The sequence below is a fragment of the Pungitius pungitius genome, chromosome 12 (assembly GCF_949316345.1).
Source record: "Pungitius pungitius chromosome 12, fPunPun2.1, whole genome shotgun sequence".
In the NCBI taxonomy this organism is placed as follows: Eukaryota; Metazoa; Chordata; class Actinopteri; order Perciformes; family Gasterosteidae; genus Pungitius; species Pungitius pungitius.
The window spans coordinates 16,748,387-16,758,765 of NC_084911.1; the positions used below are offsets into that span (position 1 = coordinate 16,748,387).

General features: G+C 40.9%; 1 protein-coding gene across 1 annotated transcript; it reads right to left on the reverse strand.

Annotated features, from left to right (window-relative positions):
* Positions 1-1,302: 1,302 nt before the first annotated feature.
* On the reverse strand, positions 1,303-2,070 carry LOC119220322 (putative DMBT1-like protein; the record flags this gene model as incomplete). Its single annotated transcript, XM_062566220.1, has 3 exons — positions 1,953-2,070; positions 1,689-1,724; positions 1,303-1,586 (listed from the first exon to the last, which is right to left on the reverse strand). Coding segments are annotated over exons 1-3 (363 nt in total), but the record flags the coding sequence as incomplete, so codon positions are not given.
* Positions 2,071-10,379: the final 8,309 nt, after the last annotated feature.

The window sequence follows — 10,379 nt, forward strand, 5'->3', positions numbered from 1 at the left end:
ATAAGGAATGGATTTATATACATACCAGTAACAGAGAGTCTGACAGAGTCACTTATGGGGGAGATTAAGTCTCGACCTGAAACCCGTGTCTGATACTGACACTGGTACGATCCTTCATCTCTTAAGTTCACTTGCAAAATGTTGAAGGTAGCAGAGTTGGTACTTGATGTTTTGGTGTTTCTAGATGAGCCTGAGGTCTGTTGCAGAGTGAATGTTCCACCTAAATGCTGAGTTGAGATGGAACAAGTGATGGAGGCGTCCTGACCCCATGGGACCTCACCAACAGGACTCATGGAGATGCTGGGCTTTGGGAGGCTGGCTGAAAAAAAGAACACAATGTTAGAAAGATGAATGAATGAACTTTGAGCTGAAGTATGCTTGTCTACTTTTTGCTGCTCTTTTTTTTTCAAGGGTGGGATGTCAGTCTTCTAATCCAACATTCAACAAGACTATTTGTTTATTTCGTAACATGGTAAACATGGAAAATATTTCAATTCTAAACTATTTTGGTAAGAAACCGGTTTAAAATATTATTATATAAACTAACATTTTACACATCAAACATAATAGCATGCTGCAGGTTTTGGTTATCAGCACTTTACCCCGTGCTGCTCCTAAAAGGCTCATCACAGACCACAAAGACCAGAGCTGTTAAAATGTACAGAAAAGTTCACATTTGTTGTTTCATCACCTGAACAGATAACGCCGGCGTCCTCACTGTGTCCACAGTTGTGTGTCCCAAATCCTCTGTGCTGACATTGAGTTATAGACCTCTCAGTTCCTGAACAGTTTACATCATCGAGCCAGATGTTTCCGGTTCCTTCACCAAAGTGGGCTGACTGAGGAGCACTCGTTGCCGTACCACAGCCCAACTCTCTGCAAACCACCTTGGCATCTTCCATGTCCCAACTATCATCACACACTGTTCCCCAAATGCTCTCATAATAGATTTCTACTCTTCCAGAGCACAAGTTAGACCCCACCAATCTGATCAGCACGCCTGGCCACAAAACACAGAAGAGAATCAGCTTCTGTTATACAGTAATGGCAACAGTTAGCAGAAATGTACATTTGTTGCATCACTCACACAGAAAGTATATGAAACACAAAAAACATCTTTATATTCTTTAGTGTTGAATTAATATAGTTTAAATAATTATTTTACACATTTTTTCTGCTCATCTATTCTAATTGCACGCTACAGCATTTCACTCTGTGCTGCTCCCAAAGACTCAACACAAACCACAAAGACCAGAGTTGTTAGAATTCATCACCTGAACAGACAACGCCGGCGTCTTCATTGTGTCCACAGTTGTGTTTCCCAAATCCTCCGTGATTACACTCCGTTAGATACCTTTCAGTTCCTGAACAGCTCACATCATCCAGCCAGATTGAACCAGTTCCTCTACCAAAGTGGGCTGACTGAGGAGCACTCAGTGCCGTACCACAGTCCAACTGTCTGCACACTACAGCAGCATCCTCCAAGCCCCAGCTGTCATCACACACTGTGCCCCAAGCACTGTTGTAATAGATTTCTACTCTTCCAGAGCAACGAGTAGACCCAGTCCCCACTAATCTGATCTGAGCTGAAACATAAGACACAACGTAGCAAATAAGTTATGAGTTATTTATAAAGAACGTTAACTGAAAACTCACATTTTATGCATCACAGCGTTGAACTAACTGACCTGCCGCAGCTGAGATTGTGGTCAAGATGACATACACTGTAGAGACAAAAGGACAAAATAAATTTGTCTCATTACATTCAGAAACCTGAAAGGTGCAGAAATATAAGTTTGCCTTGCGGTGTTTTGGATTCCCTTCATATTCCAAATAAAGTAAAAAGTACATCAAACTGAAAGAAAAAAAAATCCTAAGAGGCAAAGTGCGGTTTCATTAAAAAAAGGCTTTATTTCAATTTGATTTTAATTTACTTTGAGTAGAAGTCTTACCAATGGTCAAATAGTGAAGGTTTCTCTGCTGTATGAACTCCATGGCTGAAACGCTCCTTAGTGACAGAGCAGACGACAGAAAACTGAAGTCAAAACCACGATGCACAAAATACCTCAACTGCTCAGTCCTTCCTCTTATTTCACCATTGGCGATTTCCGCCATTTCACTGTCACTTAGCCAGAAAAAAACTCAAAACACGTACAAAAGTACCAAAGCCACACATCTGTAGCTGACTCTGCCTCTTACAGGAAAGTCCAACAGAGGAGTTTAGCAGGGTGGGAGATTAGTGGGCGTGTGAGGTCCTGGATGTTGAGTTTTTAATTCCACAAAGGGGGCTTGCTTTTAAATGGCTAGATTGCCATCTTGTGCTGCACAACTGACCTACTACAGAGAAATCTGTGGTCAGATATTTATCATTAAAATGCAACTTTGGAGCTTGATCCTGTACATATACATGCATATAAGTAACCCTCTATGAAAACAGAGTGGCTCTTCTGATTTGTGGACTGACCTGCTGTACCATTGATCCAAGTACTCATTATGAAGATCTCAAAGTAATATAATCAAAATAATGGCATTTTTAATGTTAAAAATCTTATTAATTTTGTAGATATGCACTAACTGCTACACAGAAGTCAATATGAAATATTTTCCCTTAATTGTCCTGCAGGTTTATATTCTGATTAAGGTCTGAAGTAATAAAAAAAAGCCACTCTGTCCATATTATTCATTATGCAGTTTAGTGCTGAATGTGTCGCCATGCAAAACAACCTTTGGTCTGAACAACAGGTACTTACATGCATGTTTAAAAAAAAACATATTTTATTATTTTAATAATTGGAAATGCATAGAACAACTCAACTCTTTATGAATTGTTATGTACGCATTTGCAATCATTGAGACTGATCTGACCCCATACATAACAGCATCTAGATAATTTGAGGAAGATTTGGAGGGTGGGAACTAGATACAGAGAGATACTGCTGTGCTGTTAAATGCTTTTACATCTTGTAAGTATTGCATAGAATATGTTTTAGCAGAACAAACAGCAGAAGCTAAACCACTTCCTTCTCTCTTGCCCATTTAACACAAACAGTTTTTTCTCTTGTTCAAAACCCACGTCTCTCTTGGGCAGCTACAGCATAAATACAGAACTAAACAAGGTATCTGCAGGGCTCAGCAGATTGTAATCAATTTTATTGAATTATTTGATAGATGTATGATGATGCTGGGGAAGTATTTCAACTCTTTTTAAAGTTATCTGATTGTAGCACCACATCGTGAGGTCCAGAGCGAATGCAGTTGCAACTAAAGATGAGCGAGTACAGCATTATCTGTATCTGTTGAACCATATGAATTATCTGTATCCGTATCTGTACTCGGATTGGGCGGGGCTTAACCCGGAAGTGTGAAGGATTTCCCCCATTGTTGGGTAACCGTTATGCTCTTTTTTAAGCATGCAATTGACCCTTCGCAGGGAGCTTGATTAACAGGTGATATGACCAATCATACATGAACTTGAAAAACGGTGTACTGTACTGACGCATTTCTGTGGTTAAAACAGCATTCCTTCTTAATTCTTATGTTCATTTATGTTTATCACTCATTATTTTGTATCACTGATGATCATGAGAGAGAGAGGGTAAGTGTGTGTGTGTGGCTTAATTTGTAATATTATTTAGTTATTTAACACAACTAGTCAGACACTGAGTGCGTGAAGAGAGCCAGCAGAACGTAAAAAAAAACTGATGACCGGCAGAGAGAGAGAGAGAGAGGGAGAGAGAGGGAGAGCGAGAGGTCAGTGCGTGAAGTAAAAAAAGAAAAAAAACTGGTTCTGGCACAGAGTTCTGTGTATGAGTGAGCCGAGCGGGACACAGCAACACAGTAAACAGTATGTGTGTAGGGGAGGGGCGCTGTGACTACCAGCCAATCACAGAACGCAGACACAGACAGCTACCCAATGAGGACTTTTATTAAATCCGAGCACGGATATTGACTCGTATTACTTGTATAATACTTGTATTCGGCAAAAGTGCTTTATCCGTAACTCTAGTTGCAACACAGCACATAGAACTGAAACGGAGCGGTCCAAACAGAACGGTCACCAATGGAGAAACCCACCTTCTCCTGCAGTCGTTAAGTGAATACACATGATCTGATGAATAAATAATGCTTGATAATTGAGTCTGTAGTTTACTTCTCCAAATCATGCACTCATTGATGAACATTCCTTTTCCTGTAACCTCAGTAGAGAAAAACTACACCTTTTCAGCTTGAATTCTGCCAATACACATTTTGGTTGACACACTTTATCAGGGTCCTCGCTACGACTAGTTGTAGAGGAACCTATTGTATTTCAAGGAATTATTATTATTCTCACAAACCACAGGCCTTTTTGGGGGCCTTTATCATATTCAAAATGTTGTTGAATTTGGCATGGATATCTGGACTAAAAAATGTGATAATTTTTGGGTCTCACGTTTGGGTATAAAGAAATGTCTCTATAGCGCCCTCTAGAAATTTTAAAAAGACCACACTGTCAGGCAGGGAGGAGGAGGACTCGGACGCAGAGGGTTCAGCTGATCTTGCTTTTATTAATAACAAGAAAAAACTCAAAATCTCTCTTAACGAGGAAACACAGGTTGTGATCAAAATTCACAAGGCAAAAACTCAAAATCTCTCTTAACGAGGAAACAAAGGTCGCAATCAAAGTTCAAAAAAGGAAAAACTCAAAATCTCTCTTAATGAGGAAAAAAAGGTTGTGATCAAAATTCAAAAGGCACAAAACTCAAACTCTCTCTTAACGAGGAAACAAAGGTCGTGGTCAAAATTCAAAAAGGCAAAAACTCAGCATCTCTCTTAAACGAGGAAATGTAACAGGGATCAAAAGACGTGACAAACGTTATCGGACTTGACTCGTGACGTGAGGGCTGGTGTGCAGGGCAAAACAACATGACACACTGGCACAGGACAAGGGGCGACGCAGACTATAAGTACACATGAGGGAGTTGTGGGAACAGGTGGACACAATCAGGAATCAGGGGAGACAATCAGACTGGTGACACATGAGGAAGGGCAAGGGACCTGAAACGAGAGGGAGTTAGTTTCCAAAATAAAACAGGAAGTCAAAAAACAACTGGAGACAGGACAAAAACGCAACTTGACATACAGGTGTGACACACACTAGGCCAGTTTCCGCCGCCGATGTCCGATCAACTTGAAAGTTGGCACACAGGTCCTCTTCGTCATGCTCCACAAAAAAGTCAATCATGGTATGCAAATGCACCTAACTAGATTTTCCGCCATGTTGAATTTAGTGAAAAACACGTTTTGGGCAATTTCTCCTAAACGCTGAATTTGATGGTCACAAAACCGTCGGTGGATTATTATTGGGTCAATGTGCCCTTGATATATCAGAATGGTGCTGATAACTCATTATTTTGATGAGATATGGCCTAATTAACTTCGCAAGGGGTGAGGCCTAACCTGGCAGATTTTAAACTTCCAAATGACTTGGCCTGCCCTCAAAAAAAATTATAGCATGTGTGAACATTGAAGCCCTAAACACGCACTAATATTTTCATCATTTTTGAAGAATAGGGGGAGCTGTAATTAATGGTTGAAAATCTGCCTTTTTGGCCTGTTTTGGGGATTTTTCACGATTTCTTACAGTTGTAAAAGACCAAAATCCGCCCAGGGATTAAACCCGATTCTTTTCAAAATCGCGCAGTGTGATCCTGAGACCTTAGGCTCTAAATATTGCATTTTGCCGGAAGAATTTCCAAACTACAGTATGTGTGTATGGAGCATTTTCAAAAAAACACCATTCGCCACGAACATTTTGCCGGAAGAAATATTAAACTATGCCTAGGGCGCAATTTGATAAAAACACCTTTTAAAAGATTTTGAAGGAAGTTGGGTCATGTATGGTAATTTGAATTGAAATGGTCTGGGCTTTAACGCGAGTCGCATTCTTAAGCACCACGACTTAACAAGCCCCACATTTATCTGAACTCTACTAGTTAAGATTAACAAACCGAAGTAAAAAAAAATAAACCTGAAGCCAAAGAAATCCCTCAAATTTATCGGGAAAGACCCGCAAACCTGCTGACTGAGGGAGGGAGAGAGGAGTTCTTTGTATGAGTGAGCCGAGCGGGACACAGCAACACGATAAACTATATGTGTGTAGGGGAGGGGCGCTGTGACTACCAGCCAATCACAGAACGCAGACACAGACAGCTACCCAATGAGGACTTTTATTCAATCCGAGCACAGATATTGACTCGTATAATACTCGTACTCGTTTCAGCCGAGTATCGATCCGGGCAGCTCTGCCACATTTTGCACTGAGGCGTTGATGATGTTGGCTACAACTAGGGTTGGGTATTGTTTGAATTTGAACGATTCCGATTCCTTGTTTAGATTCCGGTTCCCAGCGATTCTCGATTCCGATTCTTTTATTAGGCAGGGTCAAAAAAGCTTAAGTTTAAGATATTTTAAATGAGCTAGCTAACCAAGGGTCTTTCTGAAGGAAATAGTCTGACCTTCTCCATCAATGTTAATTCTATGAACTTATTAACTTTACTATGAATTTCTAACGGGGCTGTTTTCAACTACAATATAAATATCAAACTATGAACTTGAATATTGTATAAACATTATAAAATATGAATATATTTTAACAGGGGTACACTTTCCTCAAGAGAACTTTATTTTTGAAACCTCACAAAAACATTTACACATGAGTGTATGATACTGCAGGTACTTAAACGTTACCTTGCTCCCACTGATGGGCAAACCCTTGGAGCCCGAGGAAGAGGCAGCGGAGGACGGTCGGTGCAGCGCGTCACAGACGGGGCACACATAGGGGGTTGCCAACTCTCCCAACCTTGCTAGCGGTCAACGCGGGGAGTGCTAACACTTCCGGTGGACGCTTCTTCGTTGGTGTTCAGCGGTTTCTATTTCCGGTCGTCGCCGGCGGACTGAGAATGGAAACTAGGAATCGAATATTAAACTTTTGAACGATACCGGGTAAATTGCAAAGCTAGTCCCGATTCCAATCGATTCTCGATACCCAACCCTAGCTACAACACACACCGCAAACAAAACGTACACAGGCCATGAGGCCTTCTGATTGTCAAAAGACAATCAGAACAACCATCATTAAAACAATGATTCAGAAAGATCTGTTACATTTTTTAAATGAGTAATAGAACATCTACAACATCCAGAAATGACAAAAAGGGCAAAAAAGGGCTGAAGAGAATTTGTTCATGTCCAGTGCTGTTTGGAAAAAGATGTTTTTGATCAGATGTGCCCAGAGCACAGGGACCCCATGCACTGAAAGCCAAAACTTTCCTTTTGTTACATGCCGCAAGGAAGTTGCACCGTCTGCACCTACAACCTGTTGGAATCTTCCCAGTGTAGTTGGAACAAAGATACTTGATCCCATATGTTGACAGGCTGATTTGTGTGAGGATCAGATCAATTTGGGTTTTCTCAAAGTTGCCACACTCTTGTCGAGGTGATGTTTGTGTGCGCCTCAGTAGAAGGCAACTCAAATGAATATAAAACACAATTTCAGCCTACCTTATTCCAGCCTACAGTTAAAAGCAGTCAACCTCAATATAAAAACAATGTCTAAAATGACTGAATCCAAAAACCCAGTAAAAGAGGTGCACCTCTACTTAAAAAGAATTAAAAAGGACACCAAATTGGGCTGGCGTGGACAAAGGTAATGAGGACAATTCGCTTACCAATCTACGAAAAGTCAAATGGCGGATGGATTTCCTTAAAACAACCGATCACAATTCTTTATCAAAAGTCCGCCTGTCTTCCACTCCGTGCTGCTCCAACTGCCTCCGGCCCCCTTCGTCTTCTCCTTCAGGTTTATGGCGAATCGTAACCAACTGTAGGTGCATACTGCCACCCAGTGTAACAGAGTGTGTAGTTTCATTGTATACTGCTCAAACTAACGGCCAACTAGATCCTACGGCCTAGTGCCCTAAAAGCACTCACGCCCACCGCGTACCACTGCCAGAACTCCCTATTTACTCCACTTTCGTCCCCACTGGCAAATTTTCACCTGAAAGGAAAAGTTTCTTTCCGTGTTGTATTTTCAGCACTTCATGATAACATGTTCCATGTCCTGAGTCTTGTAGCAAAAAATTGCACTTATATGATGTTTTTGCCTTTAAGAACAGTTGAGTTCACTCCACATGTGTCAGAATCTTAACTGTGATATACTGTAATGATTGTGATCATGATCTGAATGATGATGTAATTGGATCACAACACTATTATTTTCTACTGACTAAAGCCATCTCTAGATGAGTTTCAATTACACAATCATTTTACAAGCATTTACTCTGTCAATTCTGTGGGGTAGGCCTTCATTTTAAACATCGTAAAAACAATACGCCACCCTTCCCAGAAGACGACCAACAAAAGGAAAAAAAGGGATTTAAAACATTCTTACTAGGAAATTGTACACTAATATGATGTGTTTATGTGCTAAATGTACTGTAAAGAGTCTTTGAGTAGCCCAACATGCAAAGCACTATATGAATAAAATATATTATTATTTAGCCTATACCTTAAAAGTGAGCAGGGGCAATTCATGTTCCTCTGGTAATTTATCTTAAAGACTAGACCTTTTCTCAAACCCTTAGTCACAATGCGAGAATATGTTTTTCAACCATATGCACAAATTTCTGTAAGCTGTGTTTAATTCTAAATATCTTAAAAATAAAAATAATTTGCACAAAACCAACAAGACTGATAAAAAAGAACCGGGCAACCGTTTAAGATAAAATTTAAAAACATTTTCCGGGCTGGTTAGGTGCCTTAACAGTTTGCAAATAGTGTAGAAATGACTTACTACATATTTTATCTAAACTGATTTTAGCAGTTAAAAAAGGCTCAATGTCTGGCACTGAAGGGGGGGTACCATCACCATCTAGGCTTCACCCTGAGGAATTAGCCCTTGAGCGATTCAATTCACCCCCCTAACCCCACTCCAAAGGTCGGTCCGCCCGCAACAACTACCCCCCCCCGGTATTTCAATGTGCTTATTCCCTAGAATATTGTCTGACATGAAAACTGTCCGTGAGGCAAAAATGGTTGGGGACCACTGATCTAAACAATTGCAATAGTAGTTGTTACGTGCCGTGTTTTGTTTTGCTGTGTGGTGTGTGTGTGTGTGTGTGTGTGAGATTCTCCTCAGGTGTGATGGTGACGTCACTCCTGCAGCTGCAGCTGATCAGCTGATCAGCAAAGGATATATGGCGGTGCCAAGCCAGAGTTTAGGATGGTTGTGGCAGTGGAGGCCGTAGTGAGCCGAGAGGTGGTGGATTCAGTTGCAGACCAAAGAAGCTCGTCTTCCTTTTGAAGATTGTTTTCATTTGCTTTTTGTTGAGTGTTTTCCATTAAATACTTGTCTGTTAAGACCTCCCGGGTTTATTATTTTACATTGTTTGCGTTCCCCACCCCTAGACATTTTGGGGACGTAACAGTAGTGTTTAAAATCAAACTTCGCCTGCCTTGCAGCACCCTAGCTCCAAAGAATCAATCACCATGGTTACTCAACCTGCTTTTTTGCAACCAAGTCCAAGCTAAATTCCTCCAGGTTAACCTGAATATCCTGGCTTAATTCCTTATCCTGGTTTTGTGCAATACCCCCCTGGTTCCTGATTGATTGACGCAAGGCACTGATTGGAATGTCACAGACCATACAGCGCAGATGAAAATGACTCAGACTTCAGCGTTCATATGTTCCACAACATGAAAAGTAGTAGGTGTTTTAAAATGACACCAAATTTATTTCGGATTATTCCAACCGGAAGAATAGAAGGCGCAGAGAACTTTGAGATGGGTAAGCACTATTTCTGGAATTCCAGAGGCGCGTGAACGGCGTTTACCCCCCACTAAAGCTCTACATGGTACATACCTCATCAAAGTGGAGGAAACAAGTGGAAACTGCCTAAAATGGGGAAGCAAATGGGGCCTGTTGTGAATTCCTTCCTTCCTTTAAGTACCCCAGCTGCACCCCTCACCCTCCCCCACCCCCCGGCATATTTTCACCCCATGAGCTCACTGCAGCTCATGGTCACATCCTGTTTGTGTTATGTTCACCCAGTTTTTCTGCTGAATGTATGCTGCAGGTACAAAGTTATAAAGTGTGTGAAAAGAAAACAGATTAGCTCATCACCCATTTTTCATGTAGAAAGGTCAGAATATCTGGAATGATGACAAAAAGAATTGATGGTAAAATGTAATTTATTAACCTTCTTTTCAATCACTTCTGTCTGAACTTCTATGTTGATGTTACCCCCCCTCTATTATTTCCCAGAGTATGTCTGCATGTGTGTGAAGCAAGCGTGCAAGGAGACGACGTCATATCTATTTGTAGCTGTCTTGGGGAAACT